This window comes from Nerophis ophidion, linkage group LG01, assembly GCF_033978795.1.
Source record: "Nerophis ophidion isolate RoL-2023_Sa linkage group LG01, RoL_Noph_v1.0, whole genome shotgun sequence".
NCBI lineage: Eukaryota > Metazoa > Chordata > Actinopteri > Syngnathiformes > Syngnathidae > Nerophis > Nerophis ophidion.
The window spans coordinates 36,142,015-36,160,759 of record NC_084611.1 but is presented as its reverse complement, the minus strand read 5'-3'; the positions used below and the strand labels follow the sequence as shown (position 1 = coordinate 36,160,759).

The following is an 18,745-nucleotide window of genomic DNA, read 5'->3' as shown; positions in this document are numbered from 1 at the left end:
ACACTTTAATGAACGAAGAGCCTCCCTGGCAGAGACACAGTAAATCCTCCCAGTGATTGGCCAGAAGAACACACATTTATCTGTGAGTTGTTTGTAAGCTAACTGCAGCTCGCTGACTAATCCTCTTAGCGTAGACATATGGTCAAAGCACACACACTCATTCACTCTTTGTTAATGGGACACTAAAATTAGGAAGGAAGGAAGGAAGGTCACCAGGGTACTAGGCATTAGTGTAGGTCAGGGATATTCAACTAAATTGTTTGGCGGACACGCGGGCCGTACGTTTGACACCCCGGCGTTACACGGTAAAGAGGGGCAGCGACTACTCCCCATCGACCCAACGTAAAGCAAACAGGAGTAAAATAAACAATTGGTAACCCTGTTTAAAATGTTGCATAACACACTAAATGCTCTCATCAAAATGCTAACATTTAGCATGTGTGCAAACATTAGCATGATAACAGTTGGCATGTTTCATATACCAAGTTAAGGGCACGTCTCCCCTGTGCTCCTTGACAACAGTCTGCACCGGCGCAGAACAGTAGGACAGGTGTAAAACCTACATAATAATACATTTTATTTGGTATGGCGCTTATCAGAGTACTCAAAGACGCTTTACAAGATACAAAAAATTAAAATATAAAACAGTTCAAAATAATAATATAAAAAACAGGAAATATAACAGCTGTACATTGTAATATACATAATAACACTGGACATTGACAAGACGGGACAATAAAAGACACAGATCGCTAATCACAGGTTAAAAGCAGCAATACCTGTCTTTAAACTACTGGTCCAGATCTCAATGCTTATTATTTAAATGTTTACCTAAGTTTGAAGCAAAGGGGCTAATTTTAATCGCCACGTTTGGCGAGGCGTGTTTTAAAGTAACACTTGAAGCGCGGCGCTTTCTTGTTTAAAGCGTCACCTTTAATTGTTAGTTTTGAAGCCCAAATATGTCCATTTTGAACTTTACCACCCTCTTTATTGACCAGTAAAATTGTCGATTTTTGACATTCTTCCTCCCCAATATGTTATTACTTTAGTAATAACATCTTAAGTAATAACATTGGGGCGGTATTGCTTGGTTGGTAGAGCGGCCGTGCCAGCAACTTGAGGGTTCCAGGTTCGATACCCGCTTACCCCATCCTAGTCACTGCCGTTGTGTCCTTGGGCAAGACACTTTACCCACCTGCTCCCAGTGCCACCCACACTGGTTTAAATGTAACTTAGATATTGGTTTTCACTGTGTAAAAACACTTTGAGTCATTTGAGAAAAACGCAATATAAATATAATTCACTTCACTTCACACTGCACATTGATTTAGTTCTATGAAAATGATTGTCTTCTGTGAACAGTGAACAGTTTGTCATTTACTGCAATACTGTAAGCTTTTATTTTTTGGTTTGTTGAAATTCTTCATACATTGCACAGTTTTTATTTTCCTGTCAATACACAGTGATGCCTAGACAGCTTGAAGTAACTACACCCTCTTGAATAGTTCCTACCTCAGTTTGTATGGTTTGTTGAGTTAGCACAGAATTAATATGTGGAAATGAGAAATGAGGTCCATAATGCATAGAAGGGTTTTTATTTATGCTTTATTTACTTTTTATGTTCAATCCGAGCTGGGATGTGACTTAAAGTTAAATTAGATACACTGAGTCCCCACCAAGCACGGTGGAACAGGGGTGACTGCATGTGCCTCACAATACGAAGGTCTGAGTAGTCCTGGGTTCGATCTGTGTGGAGTTTGCATGTTCTCCCTATGACTGTGTGGGTTCCCTGCGGGTACTCCGACTTCCTCCCACCTCCAAAGACATGCACCTGGGGATAGGTTGATTGGCAACATTAAATTGGCTCTAGTGTGTGAAAGTGAGTGTGACTGTTGTCTGTCTGTCTGTGTTGGCCCTGCGATGAGGTGGAGACTTGTCCAGGGTGTACCCCGCCTTCCGCCCGAATGCAGATGAGATAGGCTCAGCAACCCCCGTGACCCCATTAAAAAAAAAGGGGGGGACAAGCGGTAAAAAAAAAATGGTTGGTTGGATGAGTCCCCACCAAGGACTGTTTTCATTGCTGGACTCTAGAAACCTACGTCCCACAGGTCATACGACTTTTGAACGCATCATAATAATCCCCTCAATTCCCCCCAAAAAACGAATTAACTCGCTGGACTATAAAGACGAGAGATGTCCAATAATGGCTTTTATACCGATATTCCGATATTATCCAACTCTTAATTACCGATACCGATATCAACCGATACCGATACATACAGTTGTGGAATTAACACATTATTATGCCTAATTGTGTTGTGATGCCCCGCTGGATGCATTAAACAATGTAACAAGGTTACATGTTACGGTGCGGATGTTCTCCCGAAATGTGTTTGTCATTCTTGTTTGGTGTGGGTTCACAGTGTGGCGCATATTTGTTAGTTTTAAAGTTGTTTATACGGCCACCCTCAGTGTGACCTGTATGGCTGTTGAACAAGTATGCATTGCATTCACTTGTGTGTGTGAAAAGCTGTAGATATTAGGGACGGCGTTGCACAGTGGGAGAGTGGCCGTGCGCAACCCGAGGGTCCCTGGTTCAAATCCCACCTAGTACCAACCTCGTCACGTCCGTTGTGTCCTGAGCAAGACACTTCACCCTTGCTCCTGATGGGTGTTGGTTGGCGCCTTGCATGGCAGCTCCCTCCATCAGTGTGTGAATGTGTGTGTGAATGGGTAAATGTGGAAGTAGTGTCAAAGCGCTTTGAGTACCTTGAAGGTAGAAAAGCGCTGTACAAGTACAACCCATTCATCATTTATCATTTATATTATGTGACTGGGCCAGCACGCAAAGGAAATGCCTTGAGGGTTTATTGGCGCACTGTACCTCTCCCTACGGCCGTGTACACAGCGGCGTTTTAAAAATTCATACATTTTACTTTTTAAAACCGACACCGATGATTATGATACCGATATCGATAATTTCCGATATTACATTTTAAAGCATTTATCGGCCGATAATATCCACAGTCCGATGTTATCGGACATCCCTAATAAAGACAATATAGCATACATCCATGAACGTGGATGCATATGCAAAAGTGCAATATATTTATCTGTACAGTAATCCATTTATTTATATCTGCACCTTATTGCTCTTTTATCCTGCACTACAACAAGCTAATACAACAAAATGTTGTTCTTATCTGTATTGTAAAGTTCAAATTTGAATGAAATTTAAAGGAAGTCTAAGTCTAAGTGTAATTGAAGTGTAACTTCATTGTGTTCTTCACGGCATCAAGAGGTTTATTTGTGATATGTACATTTTCAGAATCCATTCATCCATCCATTCTCTACCCCTTGTCCCTCCCGAGGCCACTTGGGGGCCGCTGGAGCCCATTCCATCTGCATTTGGGCAGAAGGCATGGTACACCCTGGACAAGTCGCCACCTCATCGCAGATTTTCAGAACGTGCTTGTTCTGTTTTGGGCCGAAGTAAAACTTTTCCTCCATGTGGCCCCTGAGTTAAAATGAGTTTGCTCTACGGCGTCTACGCTAATCGGCGTCTTGGCCAACAAGTGCTTGTTTAAAATAGCTCCAGCCTATCTTGCTGATTGTATTGTACCATATGCCCTGGCAAGAAATCTCTATTAAAATAACTCTTGGCTTATTAGTGATTCCCAGAGCCCAAAAAAAGTCTGCGGTCTATAGAGCGTTTCCTATTCGGGCTCCAGTACTCTGGAATGCCCTCCTGGTAACAGTTAGAGATGCTACCTCAGTAGAAGCATTTAAGTCCCATCTTAAAACTCATTTGTATACTCTAGCCTTTAAATAGACCCCCTTTTTAGACCAGTTGATCTGCCGCTTCTCTTCCTTTATCCTCTGCCCCCCTTCCCCTCTTGGAGGGGGGGATACAGCCCCGGTGGGCATGGATGAAGTGCTGGCAGTCCATAGTCGGGACCCGGGGTGGACCGCTCGCCTGTGCATCGGTTGGGGACACCTCTGCAATGCTGACCCGTCTCCGCTCGGGATGGTCTCCTCCTGGCCCCACTATGGACTGGACTCTCACTGTTATGTTAGAACCACTACGGACTTGACTCTCACTGTTATGTTGGATCCACTATGGACTGGACTCTCACTATTATGTTAGATCCACTATGGACTGGACTCTTACTATTATGTTAGATCCACTATGAACTGGACTCTCACTAATATGTTAGATCCACTATGGACTGGACTCACACTATTGTTATATTATGTTAGATCCACTATGAACTGGACTCTCACTATTATGTTAGATTCACTATGGGCTGGACTCTCAAATTATGTTGGATCCACTATGGACTGGACTCTCACTATTATGTTGGATCCACTATGGACTGGACTCTCACTATTATGTTAGATCCACTATGGACTGGACTCTCACTATTAGGTTAGATCCACTATGGACTGGACTCTCAAACTATGTTAGATCCACTATGGACTGGACTTTCACAATATTATGTCAGACCCACTTGACGACCATTGCATCCGGTCTCCTCTAGAGAGGGGAGGTCCCCCACATTTGCGGTCCTCTTCGAAATTCTCATAGTTATTCTCGTCGACGTCCCACTGGGTTGTGAGTTTTTCCTTGCCCTTATGTGGGCGCTGAGCCGCGGATGTCGTTGTGGCTTGTGCAGCCATTTGAGACACTTGTGATTTAGGGCTATATAAATAAACATTGATTGATTGGTTGTTTTGTAATTGTTCATTCATTATTGTTTTTGTCTTTTATTTGTATTTCATATTGTCGTCTGCAATACAAAATATATTTTATATTTATAAAAAAAATTCTGATAATATTTATGGTTTTCTGAAACTTTTTGGAGTACAAATTGCTTCGGTTTCCCTGCGATTTGGTGTTTGTCGGGCCTTTCGGAGTGGAATAAGGTAACGGAAATACAAATGTATTTTGCATAGTCAACATCCATTAATATCCAGAAATGAAAAATGTCAGTTTTTTATCCATTATCGTGTATTTTGCACATTATTCCACTTTCATGTGAGCACTACAGTTCTTAATGTACTAACAAAGGAACGATGTCCCACTTAGTGGTCAAAGCACATGCGGAAGAGCAAAAAGTCTCTATTGACAAAGGGCTAAATAAAGATTTGTGTTTTTCCTCGGTTCTAAAATGAACAAATGAAGAAGCTCCATCCAAAACATCAATCTCCCTCAAGGCCACCGCGCTGGCCAGAGGATGTGACAGGCACTTTAAAAGCTGAGGAGCTGTCCTCTTTAATGGACTGTGCGGGAAAAATGGACATCCACGCGGGAAAAAAAGATGTGTAAATTTGATTTGTGGTTATTTGTTTTACTCTGGCTGGGTTGAAAATGTCTTTTAGAGTACCGTGGAATGAAGAATGGACTCTTTTGCTGCAACAAGTGGTAATATAAATAAAGTACACTCGTCTCCGACTCAGACATGGAATCACAGAATCTTGCACACCTAAAATGCATTCAGAGTCGAGTTTTATGTCTTATTGATGTCTTGAATTTATACAATGCCGCCACACATTAGTGGTCCTTGGGTGATCGCAGGATATTAGTCAATTTGACTAGATTCGTTTGAAAAATATTGATTGACTGCAAATAATGCATCTTTGTTTATCTTGCAATGGCAGACGTATATAGTAAATCCCTTTCTATTCACGGTTCAGCATTCTTTTCTCCTTAAAACTCTTTTTTTTTACTTTTTTTTTATAAAAAATGGTTTAACATAGGGCTGGGCGATATGGCCTTTTATTAATATCTCGATATTTTTAGGTCATGTAACGTTACACGGTATATATCTCGATATTTTGCCTTAGTCTTGAATGAACACTTGATGCATATAATCACAGCAGTATGATGATTCTATGTGTCTACATTAAAACATTCTTGTTCTTATTTCATTAATATGTGCTTATTTTAAACTTTCATGCAGAGAGGGAAATTACGACTAAGTCAATTTACCAAAACTGTATTTATTAAACAGTTATTAAGCAGTGGCACAAACATTCATGTCATTTCCATAACAGAATGTGCAAGATTGTCAGAGACATTTTAAAACAAGCTATTGGTGCACTTTTGTGCATGATGTCACTAAGATGACATATCAAAACAACACTAAATTAAAGTGCACTTTGTGTGCAGAACGCCACTACAATAGTGTAAAACAAATAAAGTTCACTTTTGTGCAGGATGTCACACAAGATATTTCCATAAGTGTCAGATAAAAATTTGCTGCATAATAGGAAATCAAATAGTGTATGTCCTTCGCGATGTGGTAGGTTCCTGCGGAGGTTATCTCCCTCTGTTGTTGACTATTTTTTTTCATACTGTGTTAATCTGGAAATAGTTGCTTCGGCATTTTGTTGGTGTGGCACCGAACGGAGATGTTGACATGCAGAGTTTCAAGCACTCCTCATTCTCTTGCGGGTGACTTTTCAAATGATGCTACATTAGCAGTGCTGCTACTTTTTGTAGCAACGATTTTGCCGTATAAATGTTCAACATCTTCCCGCTTGAAGCCAAACCATCGCCAGACAATGGACCCCGTGCTGTTTTTCTTGGGAATTAATTCTTCCTTCACTTGTTACTAGATTCGCACCTTCTTTCTTTCGTATTACCACTTGCACCTCTCTGCTAGCATCACAGCTGTTACCCATGTCGCTACCTCTCTACTCGGGGAGGGCGTGTGACGTTGCACGAGTGACGTATGTAAGAAGGTGCGCTTGTTTTAAGTCTTTGTGAGAAGGAGAGACAAGAAAGAGTGGGAAATGCATGCAGAATAATGCCTGCAACTAAAAGCAACTGCATGAGAACGTATACTCGAATATCACAATATAGTCATTTTCTATATCGCACAGAGACAAACCCGCGATATTTCAAGTATATTGATATATATTGCCCAACCCTAGTTTGACCGCGATATCTGCAGGAATGAAGCTATGAATCCAGCACTGAACAATTGAAGTTCAATGCCTGTATTGTTTAAAATATGTTTCATAACTGTGCTCCGCATATTGTAGGGTTTAGACTTAGTGGTATCCTGATACAACTTTTCATTTCTGATCCAATACCGATATTGGAGCACTGAGTTTTGGCCGATACCAATATAAATCTGACACAATATCAGCACAAATTACTGTATACATGTATTTTATCATTTTGTAGTGTGGAACCTTAGAAAAGGATTAGATCAAAAGTTTTGACCAAGTCAAATTACTCCAGAAGAGAACATTCAGGAATGTAAAACACTAACGTGTTTATTATTACCGACTGAAAAAGACTTATGCTATCTTGACGTTGAAGTGGAGTGGTAAATACTTTTTGAACGACACCCACAATGATTCATTGAGTTAAAAGCTCATGACGCAGTAAATTGAATGTGCGGAAACAATTGTTACTGGTTAGATTAGAGGCTTTTGCCTTACCTGTAAATAAAAAGTGCGACCGTATGGTGTGACCCGAAGATGCAGAAATTGTTGGCAAAGTACAGGACTGCTTGCAACTCCCTCATGTATGTATATATATATATATATATATATATATATATATATATATATATACATATATATATATATATATATATATATATAGGAAAGACACGTATATAGACACACACACACGCACACACACACACACGCACACATACACACACACACATACATACATACATACATACATACATACACACACACATATGTATATATATAGGAAAGACACGTATATAGACACACACACACGCACACACACACACACGCACACATACACACACACACATACATACATACATACATACATACATACATACACACACACATATGTATATATATATATATACATATATATATATATATATATATATATGAGTGTGTGTGTGTGTGTGTGTGGGAAAAATCACAAGACTACTTCATCTCTACAGAACTGTTTCATGAGGGGTTCCCTCAATCGTCAGGCTATTCTCCTGACGGTATCGAGCGTTATTTTCTGGATAATCTAATTAAGACACATAAATATATATATATATATATATATATATATATTACATATAGGAGGATGCGGGAAGAACTGTGAACACTCTTGTGATTTGGATAACATCGGACTGTCTGTCCCGCAGGATGAATTTGAGGACCAGTCATAGTCAATTTAGAGTGAAAAGCAAATTTTATTTTCACTCGCATACAAAACATGTGTAAGCTTTACATTAGTTTTGGATGATACCACAACATTGGGTATCGATCCGATACCAAGTAGTTACAGGATCATACACTGGTCATATTCAAAGTCCTCATGTATCCAGGGACATATTTCCTGAGTTTATAAACATAAAATAATTTTTTTTTAAAACGAAAGAAGATTTTGTGATGCCAAAAAATATCGACGTAGTCATAGTAGCATCGACTGGATACACTCCTGTGCTTGGTATCATTACAGTGGATGTTAGGTGTAGATCCATACATGGCGTTTGTTTGTTTACATTGTGACGGCGGTGAGCATGTAGTGAAGCATGTCTAGCTATTCCTCTTCCTGCAGAGAGGATACTTGTAAGAAACGTACTTTATTCGTCACAAAGGAGGCGAGGATTAGTGATTTAGAAGTAGCTAGAACACTGCCAACTCCGGCTGAAAATACCCTCTTCCTGTGAGTGTTTCAGTGTTATGACCTCACCTTTGTCGTTAGTTTTTAAGCCAAAATGCGTCCGTTGTCCCTTTTCTGTCTATACACTTTGTCTGCTTGTAAGTACTCTGTGATTGTGCGCTGCCGAACATGCTCCTCTGCTCGTAAACCAGCAATGTCACGACATGTCGACAACAGAAGCGCGAGGGGGGTTGTAGACCAGTACTTTTTAGAGGGGGTATAGTCTTACTTGCCAACCTTGAGACCTCCGAATTCAGGAGATGAGGGCGGGGGGTGTTTGGTGGTAGCAGGGGTGTATATTGTATCGTCCCGGAAGAGTTAGTGCTGCAAGGGCTTCTGGGTATTTGTTCTGTTGTGTTTATGTTGTGTTACGGTGCGGATGTTCTCCCGAAATGTGTTTGTCATTCTTGTTTGGTGTGGGTGCACAGTGTGGCGCATATTTGTAACAGTGTTAAAGTTGTTTATACACCCACCCTCAGTGTGACCTGTATGGCTGTTGACCAAGTATGCATTGCAGTCACCTCCAAGCGTGTGCAAAAGCCGCATAACATGTGTGACTGGGCCGGCACGCTAATTGTATAAAGAAAAAGCAGACGTGATGACAGGTTGTGGAGGACGCTAGAGGAAGTGCCTTTAAAGCATGGCCCTAAAATTGTTGTCCAGGTGGTAATCGGGAGAAATTTGGATTTGCCATGGGAGATTTTCGGGAGGGGCACTGAAATTCGGGAGTCTACCAGGAAAATCTGGAGGGTTGGCAAGTATGGTACTATACTAATAACGGTATACGGTACAACCCTACATTGTAATAAAATATTTTACCAGCCTGAATAAAGTGATTGGTGTTAACAGCGGTCACTCACCCGGTCTTGTCAACACGTACGACGAGGGAGCGCTTGCACATAAGCAAAAGCTGTCCAAGAGAAGCAACGGACTCTTTGCAGTCATGTTGTTGTATGATAGAAAATACATTCAATGACATTCAATTACCATGAATCTATTCACGTCGACCCCGACTTAAACAAGTTGAAAAACTTATTCGGGTGTTACCATTTAGTGGTCAATTGTACGGAATATGTACTGTACTGTGCAATCTACTAATACAAGTTTCAATCAATCAATGACAACAAACGCCGGCTATTCAAATTGTTAATATTAGCTCACAACCCCTAAAGTTCTGTTATGTACGTACGTATATTATGTACTAGAAGCCGTAAGAGGGCGGGATGTACTGTGTAATATACTTTGGGAAAGTTGACACCCTCGAGACATCTGTGTAAATGTTGCAAACAACCCTAATAACTGGTTGTCCAGCTTTGCACGAGTAAACACACAGCAGCGCTAAATCAAGAAAAGGTTGAATAGGAACACTGCCAGGTCATAAAAAAAAATGGTCTTTGGAATAGAGACACAATAGGAGACTAATTCAACAAAACTGCAAAAAAAAAAAAACAAGGCACTCTTTATCAACCTGCACAGTGGCCTTGTGGTTAGAGTGTCCGCCCTGAGATCAGTAGGTCATGAGTTCAAACCGAGTCATACCAAAGACTATAAAAATGGAGCACATTACCTCCCTGCTTGGCACAGAGCATCAAAGGTTGGAATTGGGGGTTAAATCACCAAAATGACTCCCGAGCACGGCCACCGCTGCTGCTCACTGCTCCCCTCACCTCCCAGGTGGTGGAACAAGGAGATGGGTCAAATGCAGAGGGTAGTTTCACCACACCAGTGTGTGTGTGTGTGTGTGTGTGTGTGTGTGTGTGTGTGTGTGTGTGTGTGTGTGTGTGTGTGTGTGACTATCATTAGTACTTGAACTCTTATTTCTGGACTACTTGTGTCAGAGCGCTTCTATCTGAGATTTTAGATGTGAGCTGATATTATCTGATACTTGTTTCCTTTTTGTATTTTCTGCTGATATCGGACCGATATTAGTTTAGTTTTTAGTTTAGTTTATTATTGTTCTTCGGTCAATGGTCAACAAAATAAACAGTTGTACATTCATAGATTGAAAATGAAAATGTTGCAGACCGAAAGGGTTTAGGCTGAACTTGAAGACTTATTGCGCCTAACCCTATAAACAATATCAAGTACAAAATTAAATAAACTTCCGAAAATTATGAAATGTCCTTTGCACAACATATTATGAATACACATTATACACAACATGAACGTAGTTCAATTATATACACAGTAAAGGCATGTGAAATATCCCAGCACATGTATTAAACCTTTGCACAATTGATATACTATATATACAAACAATTATACTTCCATTATTATTTATATCCCACATTTAGTTTTTAATTAACAATTAATCATAGTATTAACTACAATGTTGATTCAAGAGTGATATATTTTTTCAAGACATTGGTCTTAAAGTGTTTTTTAAATGTATTAATGGAACTGGAACATTTTAAGGAATAATCCAAGCTGTTCCACAGTTGAACCCCCCCTGACAGAAACACTCGTTCTTATGTTTGCTTTCTGAAAGAAAGCTGAACCTCTGAGGTCATAGTGATTCTCTCTGGGTTTGAACCTCACCTGTAGACACCCAGGCAGCATGTGCTTATCAATATCAGATCAAAACTCGCCCTTTATTAGAGTATCAAAAACAGTAATTTTTTGTGCTTTTATGGATAAATACTAGAGATGTCCGATAATGGATTTTTGCCGATATCACGATATTGTCCAACTCTTAATTACCGATACCGATATATACAGTTGTGGAATGAACACATTATTGTGCCTAATTTTGTTGTGATGCCCCGCTGGACGCATTAAACAATGTAACAAGGTTTTCCAAAATAAATCAACACTAGTTATGGGAAAATAATGCCAACATGGCACTGCTATATTTATTATTGAAGTCAGGGGGTGTACATTGTAGCGTCCCGAAAGAGTTAGTGCTGCAAGGGGTTGTGGGTATTTGTTCTGTTGTGTTTATGTTGTGTAACGGTGCGGATGTTCTCACAAAATGTGTTTGTGATTCTTGTTTGGTGTGTGTTCCCAGTGTGGCGCATATTTGGAACAGTGTTAAAGTTGTTTATACGGTCACCCTCAGTCTGACATGTATCGCTGTTGACCAAGTATGCCTTGCATTCACTTGTGTGTGTGGAAAGCTGTAAATATTATGTGACTGGGCCAGCGCTCAAAAGCAGTGCCTTTAAGGTTAATTGCCGCTCTGAACTTCTCCCCTACGTCCGTGCACACAGCAGCCAAGGGAGTAGGTTTGATTTTGAGATTGGTGGGGACACAAAAGTGCTCCAAGGCAGCACTCTGAAAGTTTACTTTTTTTTTTTTACATTAGCAATCATAATTTCACGTCTTGCAGATGTTATAGGGTAATGCAACTAAAATGAAAGCAAAGGAGACAACTTCAAAGAGTTCTCATCTTTTCTCTTTAGTGTAGGGATGTAGTGCAACTGTGCATCATACTGTCAATTAACATAGCCTACTGTCCATCAACAACATCAGAAATACATTAATGCAATACAACATTGTAAATAAACATAAATGAACTGTAATAATCTCCAGCCTCTCCTTCTCTACTTCCTCCTGCCTCTCTTCCTCTAACTTATCTGGCCTCTCCTCTTCCATCTCCTCCAGCCTCTCTGCTGTCTGTCACCTTACAAAAAAATATGTTGATGCATGACAGATACATTAGGGACAATGACCATAGAGCTTGATGGTACAGTTACTGCCTGAGCAAAAAGGCTTTTACTAAATATGAATATTACTTAATATTAATTAATTATATTTTATAATTGTAAAATCACATGATCATTTAGTGAGGTTTTATTGTATTTCCACCACAAAGTTTTGTTCATTGGTATTTTCAAACCGTTGCTCACTTCTACACAAATACATGAAACTAAAAAATAATTTAAAAAATAAAACGGAAAGGTGAAATCCGGCGATCTGATTGGCTGTTAACCGTGGTTTAAATATTCTAAAGCCTTATCACAGCGCAGGCTATCACTCCGCCTCAGGCACGCATGACTGGTATGAATGGAAGTTGTTGTCATGTATCCATGACAACGGACTGTTGCAGTCCGTAGTAAAAGACAACTGATGTTTTTACGATGTTAAAAAACGGAGACTAAAGTAGTTGAATTCACATGTTTAAGGTTAACTTTCACCTCCGGGGAGGGTTAACAATGGTAGAGGGGACTGAGCAATGACTTTCACCTGACAAAAAGCGGAGGAAAAGACGAGATGCAGTGCTAATTTGGAGCTAACGTTTGGATAGGTGGGACTATTTTTTTCCACAGTGAGGCTATTTTATTGGATAATATGTATTTCTGGTTGAATAAAACTACATTAAATTGATTAAGTATTCCTATTTCATATTGCCTTTATTGGTAACCGTTTTATAAAAGCAATATATCACTCCAGTCCATGGTATATGCTCCTTATAGCACTCTAAGGGGCGTGACTGGAGTGATATATTGTTTAATTATTCAATATTGTTGAGCCTCTATACACCCTTGAAGTAACTTACAGTTTGACTCCTTAAGAAGTCTTTTATATCCATTTTTCTTTTCATTGACATCCTTCAAAACCTACAGCACACACGCACGCAAACAGACACAAACACAATGTAAATCACAGCACTGATATTAAAATCCATCTAGCTTCCGTGTGCCAGGAACAACAAATGCCGAACATGTTGACAACTTACACTGACAGTTGCACCGCCTCTCGTCCGCTCACTGGCAAGTAGCAACTAGAATGTAAGCTAGCTTTTACAAGCAGAAGGAGTGACAGCGGGGACAGCCAATCACACGTAAGTTAGCAAGAAACCGGCAACCAATCAGGGAGCGATATTTAGGTTAGAGGCGGGACTTCTAGCAGAGACCGACATTTAACCCTTTCTGTGCCATAATCATTGACTAAACATTACGGGCAGCGCTTGTATTGATAGTGACTACACAGTAGCAGCTGGATATTGGTAGGGACGTGTCCCTAGCGTCCCTACCCAATCCTACGCCCTTGACAGCAGCGTTTTTAAAAGTCATACGTTTTACTTTTTGAAACAGATACCGATAATTTTGTAACCGATACCGATAATTTTCGATATTACATTTAAAAGCAGTGGTCCCCAACCTTTTTGTAGCTGCTTGAAAATTTGTCCCATAAAGAAATACAATCATGTGTGCTTATGGACCGTATATATTGTGTGTTTTATGTTGAGTTAATAATTAAAAAAAACAAAAAACACTTTTTTTATTTTTTTATTTCTTGTGCGGCCAATCGGTGGTTTCGGACCACTGTTTTAAAGCATTTATCGGCCGATGATATCGGCAGTCAGATATTATCGGACATCTCTAATAAATCAATTATTTATGTTTGTTTTTAGCCACTAGTGGGAGTAGGGTCTTTAAATCTAACCCCTGGAGTGACAGGATGAACAAAAAAAATCCCATCCACAAGCTGGCTGGAGGTCGATAATAACTATCACCTGTTGCCATACATGCAACAGGTGTTATACGATTTTTCCAATGTAAAATAAGGGCCTTGGCTTAAAACGCTTGGGAAACACTGGAATAAATCATTTGAGAACATGAAAACATGACACAGAAATGAAAGAAAATAAGAAGACAACACTGAGGCCATACATCCACGAAGGCCATGTTTTAGTGCTTTAGGACATCAGCCATCAGAGGTGCATTTTCTTTGCCACTGAAGGGTTGCTTCAAACGTATTTCAAAATATTATTGGATGCCTCCAGGCTACAGTACTGCGTTAAAAGCTACCCTTGTGAGGGGCGTACAATGAGCAAACATGCGGAGGAAAGTGTGCAAATTGTTTTTTTAGGGCAATCTTCTCTTGTTGCATGAAAGGGGGGTTGTTTGTTTGCAATGGGTTAATATAAAAACAAAACAACGGCTGAGTGTTCTACAAGCTCGATTGTGTCCGAGAGGAGACTGAGGGCAAAAAGAAAATGGGCCACTGCAGAAAAGTGGAGACTGTGGAGTAGGGTTGTACGGTATACCGGTATTCGTATAGTACTGCAATACTAATGAATCATATTCCGTACTGTACCGTCGCTAAAAATCACCAGATCCCCTCAGTCATCGTCACATCGTGTATTGCTCGTTTACGAGCAGACGAACATGTTCGGCAGCGCACAATCACAGAGTACTTACAAGCAGACACAGTGTGTAGACAGAAAAGGGAGAACGGACTTTGCTGAGCACAGGGGCACCCCGACGTGTCTTATTTGCACAGAGAAAATTGCGGTGCACAATTCTCATTTTGTTAATTTATCATTTGATTTTAAAAATAAAGACATTTGAAAATATATATTTTTAAGAAATCTTTTCTTGCGGCCCAGCCTCACCCAGACTCCGCATCCAGTGGCCCCCCAGGTAAATGGAGTTTGAGACCCCTGGTCTACAAAGTACAAATAACTATGTTCAACATTTTGAACCTATTGATAATCTTATTCATCTCACTGTACAAAAAACAACTTACTTCATTTATTTTTAGAATGTGCTGAATGTGGCTTGGCATTGTCTTGCTGAAATAAGCAGGGGCGTCCATAAAAAAAGACGACGCTTGGATGGCAGCATATGTTGTTCCAAAACCTGTATCTACCTTTCAGCATTAATGGTGCCTTCACAGATGTGTAAGTTACCCATGCCTTGGGCACTAATGCACCCACATACCATCACAAATGCTGGCTTTTGAACTTTGCGTCGATAGCAGTCTGGATGGTTCGCTTTCCCTTTGGTCCGGATGACACGATGTCGAATATTTCCAAAGACAATTTGAAATATGGTCTCGTTAGACCACAGAACACTTTTCCACTTTCCATCAGTCCATCTTAAATGATTCCGGGCCCAGAGAAGCCGGCGGCGTTCCTGGATGTTGTTGATAAATGGCTTTCGCTTTGCATAGTAGAGCTTTAACTTGCACTTATAGATGTAGCGACGAACTGTATTTAGTGACAGTGGTTTTTCTGAAGTTTTCCTGAGCCCATGTGGTGATATCCTTTAGAGATTGATGTTGTTTTTTGATACAGTGCTGTCTGAGGGATCGAAGATCACGGTCATTCAATGTTGGTTTCCGGCCATGCCGCTTACGTGGAGTGATTTCTCCAGATTCTCTGAACCTTTTGATGATATTATGGACCGTAAATGTTGAAAACTCTAAATTTCTTGCAATTGCACTTTGAGAAACGTTGTTCTTAAACTATTTGCTCACGCAGTTATGGACAAAGGGATGTACCTCGCCCCGTCCTTTCTTGTGAAAGACTGAGCATTTTTTGGTAAAGCTGTTTTTATACCCAATCATGGCACCCACCTGTTCCCAATTAGCCTGCACACCTGTGGGATGTTCGAAATAAGAGTTTGATGAGCATTTCTCAACTTTATCAGTATTTATTGCCACCTTTCCCAACTTATTTGTCATGTGTTGCTGGCATCAAATTCTAAAGTTAATGATTATTTGCAACAACAAAAAATGTTTATCAGTTCGAACATCAAATATGTCGTCTTTGTAGCATATTTAAGTGAATATGGGTTGAAAAGGATTTGCAAATCATTGTATTCCGTTTATATTTACATCCAACACAATTTCCCAACTCATATGGAAACGGGGATTGTATTATTTACGGAGTAAATTGTGAACAAATTGAGAAGAGGAAATGGACATAAGTGTTGGCAATTGCTATGAAATGCAGGGGTGGGGTGAAGTAAATTCTGCTTATTCCTACTCCTTTTCAAACACGTCAAAAACAAGAAATGTTGATGGATCATGTTGTAATTGCATGCATGTGATGCATGTGACATGTGATCAACAAAGGGACGGTGTGTGCCAACCTTGTATCCGGTGATGGTGCTGACATGGCGCCGGGGCATCTTCCATCGCACACTGAAGGCGGTGCAGTTGAGCGTCTCCAACTGGATGTCCAATGGTGGACTCAGGCGATCTGGTTTTGTACAATCAGAAAAGACATCGGATAGGTTGAACTCAAGAACAGCACTGCCATGTACAAGCAATTTAACCATATGACTATATGAGAATCTACATGCAGCATCAGTAACTTGTGGGGTTCCACAAGGCTTGGTATTGGGACCTAAGTTATTTATACAACTTAGGTCTATCCATTCTCAGTAAAAGGTGAAATATAAGCTCTGAGAAAAATGTAACTTAAAACATATCCATCCATTTTCTACCACTTGTCCCTTTTTGGAGTCACAGGCGTGCTGGAGCCTATCTCTGCTGCATTTGGTTATTTAAATTATATTTGGTCAGTATCTAATAAATTGATACTTAAGTTTGTGAAAACCATTTCAAAGAACCAGATGCCCGTAGCGATAATATGACCACAATTAGAGATGTCCGATAATATCGGACTGGCGATATTATCGGCCAATAAATGCTTTAAAATGCGATATCGGAAAGTATCAGTATCGGTTTCAAAATGTAAAATTTAGGACTTTTTAAAATTACGCTGTGTACACGGACATAATGAGAAGTACAGAGCACCAATAGACCTTAAAGGCACCGCCTTTGCATGCCGACCCAATCACATAATATCTACGACTTTTCACGCACACACAAGTGAATGCAAGGTGTACTTGGTCAACAGCCATACAGGTCACACTGAGGGTGGGTGTATAAACAACTTTAACACGGTTACAAATATGCGCCACACTGTAAACCCACACCAAACAAGAATGACAATCACATTTCGGGAGAACATCCGCACCGTAACACAACATAAACACAACATAACAAATACCAAGAACCCCTTGCTGTTGTGTCAAACACACACTCTGGGTTTCCCGTTGCTGCAAGTGCACGCAGAGGCTCCGCTGTCAACACCAGACACCCACCCACGCTCATCAAGCGGACCATGCCCACTCTCCGCCGCAGCCGGCGACAGTCCTTGCCTGACACACCTGACGTTGATGAAGGAGGGCAGTATAAAGATGGCCGACGCTGACTCCTTGATGTCGGAACGTAAACTACACCTCATAAGCTGCGTGTCCTCCTGATCTTGCTAGTGACTACTTTCTTGTGCCCTTGTGTTTTCCATGATCCTGTTTCTCCTGCTCTTTCCACAGTGTTCGTGTCACCATCGCTGCTTCCCTCCTGGCCCCATTTTGCCTTCCTGGATCCCCCGACCTCGTTTATGGACTTTGGACTCGCTCTCCTGCCTCGGGCCTTGCTTGGACTTTGGACTTCCTCTGGCTTGCTCCCTCTCGGATTTGGACATCCTTTTCAACCAACACGCACCTCAACAAACCTTACGGTATCTACATATAATAAATTCCACACATAATCTTCCATAGTAGCATACACACTCCACGTAATCATCAAGTGTTCTAATAAACCTGTTGAACTTGACATTCCGTCGCTGTGCCGTCTCCTTCCCCAGGAGCAAACATAACACTTGCAGCACTAACTCTTCCGGGACGCTACAATATACAGCCCCCTCTACCCCCTACCCCCCACACCTCAACCTCCTCATGCTCTCTCAGGGAGAGCATGTCCCAATTTCCAAGCTGCTGTTTAGAGGCATCCATCTATCCATCCATTTCTACCGATTATTCCCTTTGGGGTCACGGGGTGCGCTGGTGCCTATCTAAGCTACAATCGGGCAGAAGGCGGTGTACACCCTGGACAAGTCGTCACCTCATCGCAGGGCCAACACAGATAGACAGACAACATTCACACTCACATTCACACACTAGGGCCAATGTTGAAAAATAAAATAATGCACTTTGTGACTTCAATAATAAATATGGCAGTGCCATGTTGGCATTTTTTTTTCCATAACTTGAGTTGATATATTTTGGAAAACCTTGTTACATTGTTTAATGCATCCAGCAGGGCATCACAACAAAATTAGACATAATGTGTTAATTCCACGACTGTATATATCGGTATCAGTTGATATCGGTATTGGTAATTAAGAGATGGACAATATCGGAATGTCGGATATCTGCAAAAAAGCCATTCTCGGACATCTCTAACCACAATACATACCCACCAGACATAATCTTAATTGTGTGCATGTGGTTGCATTCCACTCCTGTGGTGGTAGCAATACACTTAGGGCATTTAATCAAT

The 18,745-nt window shown here is 40.6% G+C and overlaps 1 protein-coding gene across 3 annotated transcripts in view; it reads right to left on the bottom strand.

Annotated features, from left to right (window-relative positions):
- LOC133553540 (pikachurin) overlaps positions 1 to 18,745 on the bottom strand; it is a 131,803-nt gene that overhangs the window by 87,413 nt on the left and 25,645 nt on the right. For 2 of the 3 annotated variants that reach the window (XM_061901854.1, XM_061901865.1), the window contains exon 2: positions 16,486 to 16,595. In XM_061901854.1, the coding sequence (XP_061757838.1) occupies positions 16,486 to 16,595 (110 nt within the window). Of the gene's footprint in view, positions 1 to 13,340; positions 13,384 to 16,485; positions 16,596 to 18,745 lie in introns of those variants that run through there. The other variant, XM_061901875.1, reaches the window with a different exon arrangement.